The 18073-nt window shown below is 48.4% G+C and overlaps 1 protein-coding gene across 2 annotated transcripts in view; it reads right to left on the bottom strand.

The window, feature by feature from the left end:
* Positions 1–9884: 9884 nt before the first annotated feature.
* Positions 9885–18073, bottom strand: part of SV2C (synaptic vesicle glycoprotein 2C) — a 189825-nt gene continuing 181636 nt past the window's right edge. The window contains exons 13-14 of one of the 2 annotated variants that reach the window (XR_005064491.1): positions 11068–14603; positions 9885–11033 (exon numbers count right to left, since the gene is read on the bottom strand). Coding sequence is in view for 1 of the 2 variants with exons in the window: in XM_037032193.1 (XP_036888088.1) it covers positions 14420–14603 (184 nt within the window). In the remaining variant the exon portion in view is untranslated. Of the gene's footprint in view, positions 14604–18073 lie in introns of both variants that reach the window. The other variant, XM_037032193.1, reaches the window with a different exon arrangement.

Genomic DNA, 18073 nt, shown 5'->3' with positions numbered 1-18073 from the left:
GTTTGATTCCCAGTCAGGGCACATGCCTGGGGTACAGGCTAGGTCCCTAGTCGGGGGCGGGTAAAAGGCAACCAATTAATGTTTCTCTCACTCATTGATGTTTCTCTCCCTCTCTTTCTCCCTTCCTTCCCCTTTCTCTAAATAAATAAAATATTTTTTAAAGAAAGAAACCAATTTCTTTGTAACCAATTCAGGGCAAGTTGCTTTTTTTTTTTCTGAATTGTCTTTAGTAACCTTGGTATTAACATCATAGTTATTTAGAAAACTTGAGTGAAATTTACCATAGAAGGAATCATAAAAATGCTGGTAAATAGGGGGAGGTCCGGATGTACGTAGGGAGTTCAGAAGGATGCGAGAATGCCAGAAAGCAGTCTGCGAGAGAGCATGATCTGGGCGTGATGACCAATGGGTGGGTATAGGGGGATCTGGGGAACGCAGCATTTCCCTAGCATGTGCCATATTGGGCACTGGCTGCTACAAAACACTCCCACACATGTCATTGGTGCACATATGCAAACATTTCCATCGGGCATTTACCAAGGAGAGGAACTCTGTACCGTAACATAAGTTCACCTTCAGCTTTAGCAGATATTTCCAGTCACTTTCCTAAAGTGTCATACCAATGCAGCTTCCGCCAGCGGTGGGGTTCCTTGATCAGAGCTCCTTGCCAATACTTGGTGATACCAGAACATGGTTTTATTTGCCTTTCCCTGATGACTCACAAAGGTTGTTTTCCTACATTTACTGGCCATGTTCTTCTGGGCATCTTTTGTGAACGTTGCCATGTAAAGTTTTGCTCTTTTTCTACTGGGTTATCTGCCTTTTTTGTATTGATTTGTGGGAGTCCTCTATCTGCTCTGGACAAAAGCCCTTTGTTGGTTCCCCAAACTGCCGATGCCCTCTCCAGCGCTGGCTTGCCCTTGCACTCCTCCAGTGGTGTTTCCTGATAGATACGGAAGACACACAAAAGAGAACTCCAGCTGAGTGTGGATCTAAATGTGAAATGAAAAACAGCAGCGCAGCTAGGTGAGGAGAATGTCATCATGACCTTGAGGTAGACAAAGATTTCTTTTATACAATCCTCAAAATTTAACCTAAAATGGAAGGGTTGATAATTAGACTATAATTAGACTACTTTAAAATTGGGAACTTCTGTGCATCAAAAGACACCATCAAGAGAGTGCGCTGAGCACTTGTATCTCATTCGGTCCTTCAAAGTGGGCCACAGGGATCCTTGCACCACAGATGGGGGCTTGGGGCTCAGAGAAGTTAATCGACTTGCCTTGGACCACACAGCTTACTCGAGCAGAGCTCGGGTTTGAAATAAGGTCTGACTGAATCTAGAGACCACGCTCCTAAGTCCTGATGGTTCTGCCTGTCCTTCGTTATCTCCCAAGTGTCCCCCATGGGACCCAGCACCACGCTGGGCTCCAGACGTGTGTTGCTATTGGCTTCCCACAGTGCCTTCCTGTGTCCAGGGATCACTGAACATGGCCCTTGTTTCTCCCTATAAGTTATTCATTTCCTCCACCATGCTTTTGAAAGCTTGGCCTCCTGAGAAGAGTTCCCCTTTAGTCTTTTTTCTTGGTCCCACAGAAGCAAGACTCCTCTGGGTGTATGTGCTACAGCTGCATGTGGCAAAGACTTGGACTGCCAGTCTGTGGGTTAGCTCTGATCCAGCAGGATGAGTGGCACAGCCCCAAGTAACAGAGGAAGAGGCACTCTTGATGGGCAGCTCCAGGTCTGCAAGCCCTGCATCCATGGACGTGTACTCACGGGTGGCTGGAGTCAGCAAGGCCCCGGTATCCTGAGTGTGTGCCACCCCTTCTCGCTACTCTTCCTGGCTGCCAGAGGCCCTCCTGTGGAGCTGGGCATCTGGGCACTCAGACAGGGCACTGTGAGGCTGCCCTGTGAAAAGTGAAACTGCATCTGGGTTTGGGGGTTGTGGGTGAGTCATTCGGCGTTGCTGCTAGGGTCACCACAGGCCAAGATCCCTGCTAGGCATGTGATGACAATAGAAGCTAAAGTTGCACGGTACTGTCAGAAGTCTTGTGAGAGTTAGAGAGCGCCAGGGTTCCAGCCCATGTGAGGCCTCCGAGGGGATCTGGCTGGGTCTCAACATCCTCATGGGAAGGAGCAGCTTCGAGCCAGGCACGCCAATCACAGTGGCTGCTGTTTGCTTAGAACTTACGGCACTTGCCTAAGACTTTCCTTTACATTGTCTCCCAAACCTCAGAGAAATGCAAACTGTCATCACTTCTCATGTATAGTAGTGAAAATGGACACTCAGGAAGACCAGTTTTAGCTTCCTCTGTGCCCTCACAGCTGCTGAGTGGCAGAGTCAAGATTCAAACTCACATGTCAGTGACTCCAAACTCAGGGGAGTGTTTATCACAAAATCAATGAAGCTTAAGAATCAGGGCCCCCCATTTGCATGGGTTCCTCCCAAGGCATGGGGAGGGCCCTAGCAATGTGTTCCCTTGATCTTATGTTCTTTAAAAACTTGCACCCCCCAAAAGAATTTGCAAAATGAATAGATTATTTCCCTAGTCAGGTAAAACTTTCCATTCTTTCTACTCCACCTTTTTTTTTCTTCCACGTTACCCTGGTGTTGGTTGGAGTTCTCCTAAGAGGAATGTGAGCCATGGATATGTGCAGTTTGGGGTTGGTGGGATACAGTGATGTGGTTTACAACAACTGCTGTGATGGTGAACTTACTGGCTGCCCCGCTGAAGGCTTGGCTTCCGGGAGCACTGTGCTGCCCATGGGCCCACTCACCTGGCCTGGTGTCTCCCATGTACAGAGTCAGAGACCAGATGCAGATATGAATGTGGTCTGTGACTTCAGCACAGGAAGTCTGTGGGAAGTAGAGAAGAAACGGGAGACTTAAAAAAACTACTGGTAATCGAAACGAACTTTAAATTTATATTCTCTCTGTGGCAATGACATCACCAAATTGCTGTCACAGGAAGAGGCAATCAAAGGCTACGAAGCCAAAAAATATATATAGGAAAAAAATATAGAGGCGTGTCAGATAGTTCATTAATAGAAAATAATGTATTATTTTCTGGATTTTATTATGGTCTGTGACATTTGTCAGTTTTTTTAAATTTATAAATTGTGGTGGTTCCTTTTCTCATTCCAAATAGACACATTTGTATCATTTTTCTTAAAAAGTGCTCTTCCCCCTGCCCAGACATGGAACTCACTCTGCCCAAAGTCACGTTTAGCAACAGCGGCATTCTGCCCCCTGCACTGGAAGGTTGGCCAGCCCTCAGTGCGGGCAGAGTTCTGGAAAAGCCCGTGCCTCCTCTGCTTCATAAAGCACTTCAGGTGTCTGCTAATGCCAAGGGGAGGCCACAGGCGTCCTCTAAAGGAGTCAGGGGGCTGAATAAGGTGCCGCATCACAGCAAAGCTCTGGGCCTGTGGTGGGGTATGTCTGATGTTTTCAAAGCTCAAAGAGGGAGGGGGACAACTTACAAGTTGCTTAGCCTTTCGTGATGTGCAGTGGCTTTCCTTATAAAGTCCCATCCAAAACGGAATTTGCTGAGATTTCCTTGGACACCTCAGTCCAAAGGGCATTTGGTGCATTCATGGTCTGTTCTGTCTCCTGTTGGCTTTTGGCCAGCGGACCCAGAAACAGGATCGAGGGCAGGCAGCCATGGTGCACTTAAGTCTGGGTTGGAGCTTTCTGTCTCCTCCATGGTCCCAGACCACACCGCCTGGTTCATTCCGCCCTGGGCAGTTAAGGCAGCTGCCAGACTGGAACCTGCTTGAGCTTCAGGAACTCATCTCCTTCGTGGCTTTCACTTCTCCCCCTGGTGTCTGGACTGCAAATTGCAAGAGATGACGACACTTCTGTTCTCCCCACTCAACAAAGGGACAGCAGCAGTAACAGGCTGACTGTCTACTCCAGCTCCCTGAACGGGCCTCCTCTTGGCTCTGCTTGCAGCCAACCAGGGAACAAGCTGGCCACGGTCCTGAAGGAAGCTTCACCAGGGACAGGTCCACAGAAGGGCTATTTTGCTCAGAAGCTCTGGGGTAGGAAACAATGTAGCCTCAACTCCAGGATTAAAATGGTTGTATAGAGGGAGCAAAGTCTCACTTGGAATTCTAATAAGCAGGGAGACCGAAGGACGCATAGAGTCACTGGTCTAAGAAAAGCCCTGTGGAGACCGCATAGCCCGGCTGGGCTGCCCTGGCGTGTCCTCCAGTTTTCTGTTTCTGGCTTATGAATGCAAGGCCCTGGAGTTATTCCTCAACTCCTTTCTTTATGTCCCTCTCTAACTGAACAGCATGCACAAGAAGGAACAAATATTGTGGACAAAAAGGGGCTCGCCATACCTCTTTAGAGGTATGTAACTGCACGGGATGACCTGCCCACAGACTTCTGCCTGGTGGTCATGCTTCAGGCCTGTGACTTCCCTAGCAGAAGGTCACCTCTGCCTCAGCAGGTCTGTCCATTGCTTTTGTGCACCCATGTTAATACACCTTTGAAATGCCCTTTTTTCAGATCCTCTGGAAGTGTGACCACCCCAAGAGAGCATGTAATGTTGTTAACTATCCTGTAGTTCAGTCATAGAGGTTTCCCTGCCTTGCTTTCTCCTGCCTTCCTGTAATCCTTCTTACATTCCCTCCTTGATTCCAAATGTAAAAGAAGACGATGAACTGTCCTTTCCAGAAGCATTCTTCTCAGTCAGGTGGCATCTTGCTCCCAGGTGTGTCCTCCGTTTGGCTCCAGTAAACCCTGATGAGCCCTTATAAAAAAGCACCATCTGTCAGGGTGGATGTCCCCGCACTGACAACACGCGCAGCTGTGCTGCCCGTCCACGTGGCCGCAGGCGTGTGCGATCACACTCTGTGCACAGTATCTACACACATGACACACTTGGCACAGTACACACACACGAGTAAGCAGGGACAATATTATGGGCTGCATGGTGCCCCTTCCCAACTTCGTATGTTGGACTCCTCAGTCCCAGTACCTCAGAATGTAGCTGTTTTGGTGATATGGTCTTTAAAAAGACAATTAATTTAAAGGAGATTTTTAGAGTGGGTCTTAATCCAGTGTAACCGGTGCCCTCATAAGAAGAGAGGATTAGGATGCAGGGAGGCACTGAGACTGTACCGTGTGACCACACACAGAGAAGATGGCCATGTAAAGCCAAGGGGAGAAGGTGCCAGCCCTGCCGGTACCTTGATCTTGGACTTCTAGCCTCCGGAATCATGAGAAAATTAATTTCTGCTGGGTAAGCCTGTAGCAGTCTGTGTGCAGTGCTTTGTTGGAGCAGCCCTAGCAAAGTAATAGAGATAATGTTAGTGACTTCATGGCAACAGACCTCAACAAGGAGAAAAAGATATTCCTCCAGGACCTGTGTTGCTTTGTGTTACATACTGATCCCTAGGAATTTCACATTTGGGATTTTGCAGCCACTTGTCCGGGCCAGGCCTGTGGACGCCGCCTTCAGACCTGACAGTGATCCCCGCCGAGCACACGCAGCATCTGGTGAGTTCCCGTCCTTGCCCTCCTCTCTGACGCTGCTGGGATGTTCTGCCTGCGGACACATCTTTTCTTTTCCCTTCATGTCGGAGCCTTCTCATACAACAGGAAAGGCAGAGAAGGGAGGCAGATGGTGATTGCTCTGGAATACTAAACAGGTCTTAGACCTGGTGGGCTGGGCCTGGGAAAGCAGGGAGGCCTGTGTAGGGTGACGAGCGGGGCATTTCCAGTCTGCTGCAGGAAGAAGAGGGGAACGATGTTGCTGTAGCAAAAGGAAGGGCTCTGGCCCGGGGGAGAGAACCCGGAAGGAGGGAGAGCAGCCCTGGAGAAGCAGCAGCCTGCAGAGCGCTGTGTGAACGCGCAAATCCCAGGGCTGTGTTTTCCGACTGCCTTTGGTGATGATAAAGTGTTCTATGGTAGCCCCAAATCACGTGGAAATTGAGCAAATGAAATGTGGCAAAGTGTGACTGAGGAACTGAATTTCATTTTAGTTATTTTGAGTTTAAGCATAAATAGCTACATGTGGCTGCAGCGTGAGATAGCTCAGTTCTGGAGCTCAGGGCCTACTCAGTGGCTACCACCCTTCTTCCTCGCTCACTTGCTACCCCGTTCAACCCAGTTTTGTTCGGGCCGTCAGGGGAGAGTGAGCTCCTTCCAAGGTGTCTGGGGGGAGGGAAGTCTTGATCAGCTTGTGCTCTAGGACTAGGCAAGATCCAGCCAGTGAGACAATGTAATGGGCTGGGTGGTGGGGAGAGGCGGCATCCACCGGAGGATTCTGAGAATGTCCCCCTTGGTCTTAAAAACGGCTCGTGAAGAGGCTATGGTCCCTCTCTGGCCCTTAAGATGTTGTGCGACAGTACGATGCCTACAGCTGCTGGAACCATCTCCTGCCCATGAGGGGACAAAACCATGGTGCAGAGGACAGCCGCCCTAGGACAGAAAGCACCTGGGTCCTTGATGATGTTGCTAAGCGACATCACAGCCAACCCTGGAATTGTCCTACCTTCTTTATTATGTGAAATAACAGTTCCTTTCGTTAGTAAAGATATTTGAAGCTGGGTATGTATGTATGTATTTATTTATTTAATCAAACCTCATCAGAGGACATTTTTTATGGCATTTAGAGAGACAGGAAGGGAGCGAGATACAGAGAGAGATATTGCTGTGAGAGAGAAACATCAACTGGTTGCCTCTGATAGGCTCCCGGACCAGGGACCAAACCTGCAACCTAGGCCTGTACTCTGACCGGGAATTGAACCCATGACCTTTAGGTATACTGGATGATGCTCAGACCAACTGAATTATACCAGCTGGCTCTTCTGTCAAATGCAGTGAAAGGTATTCATTTAGGAGTGCAAATCCACGGCAGGCAGTCCGTGTTTCTGCCTCCAATGCCAATGCTATAAAACGTAGCACTTTTCCTCACCAATCTTCTCAAACTCCTGTTCCAAGCAGCCACCACCAAGCCATGGGAGTCCATATGCTAGTTACAAATCTGCCTGCTCTTCCCGCTCTCGGCAAGAGAACACAAGCATCTGCTTTGCCACAGATGCCCCCGCAACATTTTCTTCCCAGTGATCCTGGCTAACAATCAGAGAGTGTTCCTATAAAATCAGCAATGGATCCATACCCATGACACCAGCCCACAGAAACAATTCAAATACGCCCAAATCAAGGGAAACAGGTTTTCATGATGTCCAAGGGCATTTTAAAAAGCACTTACTTTTTAAGGGTCAATTCATGTTTGGAAGGGAAGTCAGCCACACAGCAATCTTTATTTGAATATAATGGAGCAAAAAAATGCTCTTTTATTAATCTGATGTACATTAAATATCTTTGCAGCTGCTACATGACTATTGACTATCTGACATATACATGTATACACGCTTCCACACTCGGTAGATTTATGCTGTACACGAGTCACCCCCCATGGAGCACGCCCTTTCACAAGGATATGCATGGCTGTCTCGGGACATTTGTCAAAACACACTTAGTCCAGCATTTTGGCAATCAGGAATCAGACACGGAGGAGTACACCAGAGAGATGAGTTCACAACAGGACCAGCTGTACTTAAGATGAAGATTCCAGAAACCTGGACCAGAATTTATTGGGGTTCACACATGCAGCACATATATACAATACAATTGGGGTCATTGGAACATTCGCAGCAGGAGGTCTTACAGAGCCGTAAAAACTGGAAAGAAACAAGACGAGACGAAACAAGATGCCCAGACGCCAAAACCAAGGACAGGGCCACTGCCGAGCTCTCACTGCAAAGAGAGTGGTCTGCGGGTCAGCCTGCGGGAGTGGAGGCCGCCCCAGAGGCAGAGTGCTCCCAGGAATTTATCGGCAGTATCTGGACATTAGCGAGGGGCGTGTGATCCACCCAATGTGTTCCTGGGTCAGGGTGGGGATACACAGCCACATTTTTGGATGCCGTGAAAGCACATATCAAGGAAGAGCAATTTCCCCCACGGTTTGATTTAGGGCACAGATTTGGAGCAATAAACATGTGGCAACAGAGGCGGAAGTGAGATGAAGCCACTCGTCTGCCCTGCTCTGTCACAGGCAGGCCTGGAGGACGTCACAGGCAGGGAAGGAGTGTCCTTCTTGGACGCCTGCTTGGGTGTGAGACGGGAGATACTCTGCACTTCAAACGAGTTTATTTTTGTTTGCACATAACAAAACAGCCAATTTTCTGTATGTTCTTCCTGAAGGAACAATGTCCATGGAAAGCAGTGATTCCCTGCACTGGGGGTCCTATTCTGAGTCAATACAAATGCGGGAAGAAATCCTTTGTGTCCTGATAGGAGGCTGAGCTTGCTGAGCCTTTCCTTCCCTCTGGCTTATGGGCAGTGCTGACCTGCACACCCATGGGGCTCCATTGGGTGTGGACTGGGTCTGCGCAGTGGGAGGCCCCCCACAACTCAGGCCTTTGTGGGCAGGCTCAGCCAGTCACTCTCCAGGCACCCCTGCTCTCAGGGTAAGCTGCCAGCTGGTGTTAGACTCTATCTAAGTCTGAACAGAGGGCTGAGGGCTGCTTTCTCCTCTTCCTAGTTCTGGGCACCGTTGGCTATGAGGGAAGCACGGATGTGGCAGGGTAGGCAGAGCAGAGGCAACCTCTGTACTTCCAGCATTTAAATCTGAATGAAACTCACCTAGCCTTTGGCACCAAGTAAGATCTGCTTTAGGCATGGAGAGGTGAGTCCACCTTCCACGGGTCAGTGGATTCTGAGAGGTGGGTCTCTCTGAGAGATCGTGCCAGTGGTGCTCATCCATCTATCACCCACAGGAGCTGAGAAATGATTGGAACTCTAGCCCAGTACAGGGAGCTGGGCCAAGCTCCACAATCTAGAGCTCCGGCCCACCCCGCACCCATGTTCTTCATGTGCCCTATCCTTTGGCCTCCACCTCACACATGACTTGATTGGCACCTTCTTTAGTCCCAACGCCCCCGTAGCCTGGCCTTGCTTTGTATCAGCTAGAGTCAAGAGGTGGCAAGAGGAGAAAAGGAGAAAGAAGACTAGAAGGGAAAGAAAGGAAGTGAGTATATACTGCCTGGGGCAGATAGAGAAGAGATCTACTGGGTAAAAAGGAAATTGGAGCTCTCAGAGGGGCGGGGGGAGGGGCACTGACCACCACCCTCTGTCTGTTCTGCCCCTGGGAACCCCACCAGACCTTCGAAGCTTCAAGACACTTCGCCACAACCATGCACTGGTTTTTAAACTGAAATCTAAAAACCTCCTGCCACTGACTGTCAGAACTCATTTGCTGGGTGGGTTATCTGCTGAGGCTGCTCTAGGATATCTGCAAAGACACTTGACTCAGTCACAAGTCTTCAAAATCAGAAAGGAAACACCCTGGGAAGCTGAGGGCAGCAGCTGAGGGACTTGCTGACTCCACTCCACTCAGGAGGGAAAACTCCGGCACCGCCCACCCTGGGAACAGCTTCCCCACCCCCACCTCTAGTTTCAGGCCATGAAAAGACTATCTTGGAGGACATGGCAACTTTAAAAATGAACATCGTTCTACCCATGGGGCTATCTTTGCTGCTGATTCTTTTCCTTGGAAAATACCTTAGTGAGACTTCCTGCCGAGACATTTTAAGAAACAGCGTAGCACGTGTGGCTCCATTTTTGGAAGTACTAGTTAGTAGTCCCTTCAACAAAGTCTAGGCAATTGAAGGGCTTTCTCCTTTCAGAGATATCCCCAAATTTCAAAGGGTTCCTGCATTGTCAACCATAGGCAATTATTTCTTCTAAAGTTGGGGGAAATGCCCAACACTTTGTGTTTGATTGGGAGGGGCTTTGGGGAGGGTGTGTCAGTACGAGACCCTCCCCCATTACAGATGTTTTCTCTCTACTTCCCCTTTTTCCTCTGGCCTCATTGAAGTCCTACACACAGCACAGTGCCTCAGCCTAGCTCACGGGAGGAACACACTAAATATTCTTATTGAACAACCACATAAGGAGACAGGTCGGTGAATGTTCTACGCAGCTCTTTTCCCACCTAGCCTGGCTAGCCTTAGACAAGGGCCTGAACAGGCCCATGAACTGTATGAACGAGATGTAGATATTGTTTGAGAAAGACCAAAGGCAGCCCTGGCAATGGCTCGTCTGGCGGGTGAGACACTGTCAACACTTAGAGCACAAGGACATCACGTGGAGAACCGTCGCTCCACACCTGAAACAACGAAGGCACACACAAAATACCCGGGAGATACCGGCAGTTTTGTTTTGCCTGCACAGCACAGATTACGAGAGAAGCTTTACTCAAAACGTACTCTCCTCGGCAGAAACAGACACTGTAAGAAACACACAGTCCATTCCAGAGGGCCCTACTGCGCAGATGGCTTCCTGCTGTTCCACCGTGACCGGCGCTTCTGTGGGTTTGGTAACTGGACTAAGTTCAGCATGATATGGGGGTTAAAGGAAACCCACGCATGTAGCCAACATGCACCTAAACAACCAACCAGTTGTCTTTCTGCGCTACCAGGTAAAGGCCGAATGCAGACATTCCTGGCTTCAGAGCCTTTAATGCATGAACAGGTGAGGTGTTTCACTGAAGAACTAGATAAAGGCCATTTTGATATTGAACAGAAAAAAAGGAAGTATATCACATTCCACTTTGGTTGGCAGAGCGAACCAGAAGGCATTCCCACAGAATGCTTTTTAAATGACCCCAAGGTCTAGAAAGTCTGGGCTGTGCCCCAGCCCCTTCCCTGGAACCTTCACGCTGCTCTCTGGTCTCTCTCCATCGTCAGTACATGTCTGTTCCTTCCTCTCCCTTGATCTCTCAAGACACCCAGAAAAGCAGCTCAGTCATTTTTGGGGGTGAACCTGCACTCTGATTTGGTAAGATTTGTAAATGAAGGTTTGTTTGCCAACTTTGGTGAAATCACTTAAAACCTGTTTCTGAAGGCTTAGATCTACGTAAGACCACGTCTGAAGAATAAAGTGGAGTACAGTGTCAAGAGAGCCGGCTATACGACGCAGCCCTGGTGATTAGTACAGCGATCGGAGAGCCTTGCGTCTGACCCCCCCACCAAGCTCTGGGGTTAAGACACCTGACCAGGTGGGTCCCTGTTCTGGGCAGGCGATGGACACTGTCCAACCAGCACTGAATCTAGACAATGCTGCACGTCCTACAAAGCTGGGAGCACAAACAGCACGAGAACTTTGCTCTCTGGTGTACCCCTTTGGGACTTCCCAGACATCTTCCTGAGCTCTTGCATGGGTGCCTGGAGCCTAATTTTTCAGTTTCAAAATTATTTGGAGCTTGTGAAGATGAGTTCAGTCTCAAAAGGTAATCAGAGAAAGCTACTTTCATGAAGATCCTCTAGAATCCTGACCTCTTCCCAATTCTTTACTCTATAGACAGGGAAACTGAGGACTAGGGATGTTCCATGACTCTCATTCTCACCAGCAACATCTGGGTCTCACTGTTGGTTAGTGGTGGAGCCAGGGCCCATCTGTCTTACCTCCCAGGCCCAGCCTCTGGGTCTGAGATGACCCTGGCTGCTGGGTTTGGCTTCCGAGGTGCAGGATGGCACCGAGCTGGGGCTGTGAGACCCATGATTTGGGGTGTAACGTGGCACAGGGTTTACAGTTTGGAGTGGCTGGGTTGTCTTTCCCACTGAGAGGACCCAGCGATAATAATAGGATTCAGTCGCATGCTGGATTGATTCCAAACAGCTATGAGGAAATTTTAGATAGAAAAGGAGTTAGAAATAGAGGAGCAAGTGGGGCTGTTTCTTAGGCTTTTGCACACACTCTCCCTTTCCTTCAACGGCAGCTGAAATGAGATGCCGGGTGCAGGTGCCTGTGCCAGCAGCCTCCTACGTTGGTAGAACTGAGAGTTTCTGTTCAATGGCACAGAGATGTCTTAATCCAGCTAACCCTGGAACAAGCCAGACAGGCCATACCACATACTTGGGGAAGAACCTGAGCTCTTGTAGAAAATCCAGGTGACAGGAACAACAGGAGGGTGGCAGAGAACGCTGCATGGAAGGTAGGAAGGTGGTGACCAAGGAGGTTTGTGACCATAGACTGTCCAGGAGATTAGGATAGATCCTCCTTGGGCCACCTGGGAGGCTTGGATTAGGTGACAAGAAGGCCAAGAAAGGCCCTTTGGAAGGGAAGGCATGGTGGCCAGTCTCATGACCTGGGGCTCTGCTGGTTTATCCTATTCTGACTCAGGCCAGTATCCAAAGCAGTCTGCCTACACCAAGCTCGGCAGCTTGGGAGATGGTGAATGCATGCAGAGCCATGGCAGACATCGCAGACCTTTCTGAAGTAGAGATAGTCCACTTAGCCCAGCTGGCTCTCACGGATGATGAGAGCAACACCCGTGTACACTTCTGTTTTTCTTTTGAACGTGTCCACAGGGATAAACACTTTACATTTGCAGTCATCACTGTACATGACACATTCAGTTAAACAAATGCCTGCTTAGGTCCCCCAATGTGTTTTTTTTAAGAAGAAAAATCAAGGAGTAGAGAGGTGGAGAAATAAGTCTGTAGGAAGAAGAATAACAACATGCAGGTCCCTTCTTGCTTTTGAGGCTGTCTTTCTTCTCCAACAGCATTACAGTAGGCAGAAGCGGGAGTGCGTTCTGTTGCTTTCCTTGCTGTGTTGATATCGGTCTAATAGCTCTTGTCTAGTCTCTATTGATTTTCCTTCTGCCTGCCCCCTTAGTTTTGGGTTGGATTTTCCCGATGCTCTGGCCCTGAGCCGGCTCCCCAGGGAACCACTTTCTTCCTGCCAGCCCCCAACCCCAGGCTGCCCCCGCTCTACAGACCTGAATTACTTCGAGGGGGAGTCGATTAATGGCTTATGTTAATGAAAGAAGCTTTTCAGAGTCTGAACTCTGCAGTCTGGAGCTCCAGGAGGATCATTAGGAAGGGGAGAGGGAGGCAGAGGGGCCTCTGGGGTTAAGACATCTTTGCATGTAATGACTGCGGGGAACAAAGGCTGTCCTTAGTGAGGCCCCAGGCTGGGGGCTGCTGGAAATGCCTATAATAAGTACGGGGTAAGCCCCTCACAAGACATGGAGAGTTAAAAAAGGAATATTGTTTTAATATGGGATTTATTCCCGGCTACTGGTCAATGCTGCAAGTCTTCAAGAAGGCTTCAGATTTCAAACATGAGTAAAAGGGTTGAGCTTGGAGGAGGGGCAGCCCCGAGGGGTGAGAAGGTCACGTCCCTGACAGCCCGTGGGAACGCCCTGCTGACCCTCTCTTCCAGGCGCAGGCAGATTCCACAGATCAAATGAGCAGCCAAAAACCACCAGGAGAGGCCGCCGTGCCTGCCAGACGGCCCCTGGAGGATGGCAGGCTGTGGTTTCACACAGAACACCCCAGTCCAGGGGACCTGCCTCAGGGATGCTAGTGACAAAGTCCAACGTCAACACTGGGGTCACTGCCCCTCAAGGTGTTCTTTTGCATTTCCAAATGGCTTTAGGTGTGAACGGCTGCCTAATTTGCGATTTGCAACGACTTGGATGACTGATCATGCCCACATTAGAGACAGTTTGGATGAATGGCAGTCAAGTAGGAAGACCCCATTTTGAGAGAGGGGCTTTCTTTCCCTGAATCTGCTTTCTGGCAAAAAAAAAAAAGTGGCAGCTGGGGGTAGGGAGCAGGGGTGGTGAAAGATCTCCCTCTGATCTGATTTTCTAACGTTCTGAGCCACACGTCATAGTCATGGACCTTATTTCCTCATATTTTTCAGACGTTTCATGGAGCTTTCTGGCAGACATATTGCTTGTTCAGCTCACGCAGACCTCCGCTGCTAACGTAGAGCCTTTATTTTTCTTGTCAGTGGAGTCACCTTAATTGTCATTCCTGAAAGAGCTCCACCCAGCTCTGTTTGGTACCACATGGTTTTCTTTGCAAGGCCCTGCTGTTACGGCTAGAATTGCGGGGTGTCCTTTTCTAAGTAAACAGGAAATGTCACTCTGTTTGAAAAAAAGAGAGAGAGAGAAAGAATCCCTCTCCTCAGCACAAATGCAATACTATGCCAACTTACATTTCATGTGAACGTGGAACTAGGAGCAAGATCTATTTCTTACAGCAGCACAGTCCTCTCAGCCTCCCACCCTCCAGCCAGCTGAATCTCAGGGAGGCCCCATGACTGGGCCATTTTAAAAAATGCTTCCATGGATTCGGGGGAGGCAGTAGCAACACAGGAAAGATAACAATGCATAACAAAGATAACAATGAGAGAGGAGGGGTGGAACCTCTGCAAAATCACATTTAAGGGGCAAGATGTTATGCATCCAAATTTTAGTCACAGCGAGAGTTAGTGTTCTGATATTTGACCACCTTTCTAAATCTGAAAAATCCAAAGTCCTGACTCAGTCAGGAGAGTTGACACAGGGCAGGAGAAAGAAACACAGGGCGGTCGGCTCGTCTCCCATTACATCAGGACCTGGGTCTGTGTGTCGGGCAGGCGCAACCCCACCAGTCCCCCACACACGAGCACAGTGGAGGCCAGCAGGATGGGGATGGCTTTGGTGATGCTGACCAGGGAGCCGAATATTAAGTTCCCAAGGACGGCGGCAGCTTTGCAGAGTGCGTTCAAGAAGCCAAAACCCGTTGCCCTGCGAAGGAAGGAGACATGGAGAAGGTTGAGATAGTGACTTCCAAGAATCCGATTTTAGGCACGAATATCCCATATGGTACTTCCCAATGACCTCCAAGTTTTTTGTATCATTACAGCAAGTAACCAAATGCTTGTCAGCACACCTGGAGATGGAAACTCCAGCTGCTGGTACTGTTCCTTCAACCCTCTGTTGAGTTTCTCCTCACCCTCAGAGATTCTTGCCCTGCCCATGAGTTCCAATTTACCAAGAGAGCAAATTTCACAGCCTAAGATTCGTTTCTCTTCCAGAATTAAATGAAAATATGACAATGTAGTTTTTAGGGTTTTTTTACTTCCTATTTTTTCTAGCTTAATTAATATGTGAAGTTTTAAGTAATTAAATCTTATTTTCAAATATAATCAGGGATGAGTGAATTACATTCCTCATCTCCCCGGTACCCTGGAGGTGAACTACATGCTCTCTTCCCAAATGTTTTTGGCCGCAGGCAGAAACTGAATACTGAGCTGGGCTAGTGAGTGACCCAGTTCTTACATCCTCTTCAGAGCTCCAGGTGGGCAATCAAGGCCAAGAAGATATTACGGAGGAGAATTATGGTAGGCCTGGCGATCCTGCTGACTCTGCTGGCATTTGAGATGTACAGGTGGCCCGTCAATATGACACATCCCATTCCTTAGGGCATTCTTTGGGAAAGAAAACCTTTACTACTTTATGTGTGTTGAGTGTGATTTTACTGTAATCTTCTAGGGAGGAAATGAAATTTTGTTCATGAGATAACAGGAATTTCTGCTGCCGTTACACCAGCCCAGCTTTTGTCTCTCACTGGGCACCCGTGTATTAAAGGCTATTGAATGTAGGTAACTGTCAGATACATCGCTTTCCCTTCCAGAGGGAAATGCATTTTATGTGCTGCAAAATGAAGAATTCAGTACACAGCTTTTTAAAAATTGATTTGTTAATCTGTAAGGACGAGTTTTCCTTCGGCCGGCCATAACAACTACGCATCACTACTTGAGCTGTTCCCGATGATATTTTCTCCAACGTGTAGGTATTTACTGAGGTCATTAGCCAACCATTCCCCTTCCCACACTGTGGGAGAAGAATCAGCCCCCCTCTTGTGCCTGCAGTTAGTGCAGGGCCAGCAGCTTCACTGATTAGAACAGATTTAGAACAGACAGACCCGAGATGGGGCAGCGAGCACAGCTTTCTACTTGGCCATGACACCTAGAACGTAGAAGAAGGAAGGGGTGTGGCAGAGAGGCACTTCCTGAGAAGAGGGTAAGCTAATTTCGTCTTCTTCTTTTGGGCTTGTTTTTAAAGAAAGAGACTAGTCATAGCCACAACCACCAGAAAGAAAAGGAGATCTAATATGCTGATAACTTTTTTCAAATGCAATTGCTTGAGGCTGGCTACACATCGGGCACCGAAGAAGAACGCCATCACTCCCTGCCCCCTCCATTTCCAAGGAGGTGATGCCATGAGGCTGAAGTTTGAAAAAATTACTAGACTTCTCTGCTCCCTTCTCTGCTCTTCTCTGAGGTCTGGGACTTCAGACTGCCCATCAGGAAAACTGTGTGCACGTGTTTAACAAATAGTCAGTCGTGCTCTGTGCCAGGCACTATCCTAAAAAAATAATTAATAGACATTTTTAGCCATTTTAAGTTTACCAAAAAAGGAACAAATCCCCCCCAAAAAACTGAGTGAAAAGAAAAGAGGGTTCCCATATACCACTTTCCCAGTTTCCCAAATGTGGTACATTTGTTACGATTGATGAGCCAATATTAATGCTTTATCATTAACTAAAGTCCACAGTGTATACCTTAAGGTCACTCTTGATGTATGTATGCAGGGGCTTTGCCCAGTGTGTCACGGCATGTACCCCTCACATAGCATCACACAGAATGACAGCTTCACTGCCCTAAGCCCCCCTGGACTCCCCCTAGTCTTCCCTCCGACTCCCTTGCCCCCACCATTTCTGGCAACCACTGATCTTTTTACAGCCTACACGGTTTTGCCTTTTATAAAATGTCTTATAATTGGAATCATACAGTATATAAACTTTTCAGATAGGCTTCTTACACTTATTTTTAACTACATTTTTATTTCACAAATGACCAAATACATCTTACGGTCATAAGTCGTATTGTTCTAGAAAGAAAATGGGTAGTAAGCACGTTGCTGATAAGAAACAAATACATTCTTCTGTAGGAAGATGTCTCTCAACACTGAGACTGCGGATTGACCCATGAAACATTTACATCTGTGTTAAAATAACCCTAACCCCCCCCAACCCCCCCACCCCCCCCCGCTGTAAGCCTCACATATAACTCGGAACAGGGTGTAACACACAGGCGGCTATCTCTGTGTATCACTGCAGCTGTGACAGGGGAAAGGATGACTTCCTGAGGTTTCTGTGTGGGCCTGAGAGAGGGGCCCGTGGAGCATCTGCTCTCTAGAGTTTCTAAACAAAGGTGATCAAGTCCTCACTTCCTAAGAATCTCCTTTTTCCTTTACCAAGCAGAGGCGGCCCTTCAGACAAAAATCTGGTGTGGGTGCAAAGCCTCCTTAAATTAATGTTGGTGTTCAAGAACACGTGACTGTCCTTCCCTTGGATGAGTAAATTATTTCTTCAAACACTGGCAACCAAAAGGGTTTGATTTTTCTATGCATTGAAGGCACAGCTGTCTTAGAAAAGTCGTTCTCAAAATGGCTCTCCCTTGGGAGTTATGTGTTTATATTAAAGTAAAGAAGCTTTTGGTTGATTTATTCCCTGTACTCATGTAAAGAAAGAGCACCAACTTCTGCTGACACGCATAGCACAAATCACCTTGTGCTCCTGAAGACCTTTGAGGGTGGGGAGCGCAGAGATCGCAGGGCCCCCACTTGCCACCTTAGCAGCCAGGCAAGCTACTGCATCCCTGACCACCCTGAGGATGTCTCGTGATCTCTCTTAGCCAACAAGCACTGAAGAACGCCATGATCTAATACCTTTCCGTAAGCTCAATCCCTCATTCCCCCATCTCTCCAGCCAGAGTTTTGTTTTCCATTATTGCTCAACCTATTTATTTAAATCTCGTAAATGGAAATTTCCCCCACTGTGATGGCAGCAGCTCTGTTTGTTCCTCGTTCCACAAAGATGGCCCTTCTCCCTGTACCATTAGTTCCCTCCTCTGCCTGAGACCCTGGTGCTGATGCAAGCAGCTGGCAGGAGATGTGGCCACCAGAGCATCCTCTCGCTTTGGCTGGACTGTGGCTCCTTCTTTGGGGCCTTCACAATTCAGCAAGTTCTAGTTCAGTTATATCCTTTTATGCCCTAACTGGTGACTGAGAAAAGGAAACTGCTGGCTCAGTTCTGCACAGAATGGGGGTAGTTTTGCCTTCCCGCTCAGCCTCTTTCTTTTTGGGTTTTCTGACTCCAGGGCAGGGTTCGCTGAGGGTTTTGGAGGCTCCTGGGAGGAAGAAAGGGACCC

This window comes from Sturnira hondurensis, unplaced genomic scaffold (assembly GCF_014824575.4).
Source record: "Sturnira hondurensis isolate 20B ecotype Veracruz unplaced genomic scaffold, ASM1482457v3 Scaffold0021354, whole genome shotgun sequence".
Classification (NCBI taxonomy): Eukaryota; Metazoa; Chordata; class Mammalia; order Chiroptera; family Phyllostomidae; genus Sturnira; species Sturnira hondurensis.
The sequence above is the reverse complement of the archived record's forward strand: the minus strand, read 5'-3'. Positions and strand labels throughout refer to the sequence as shown.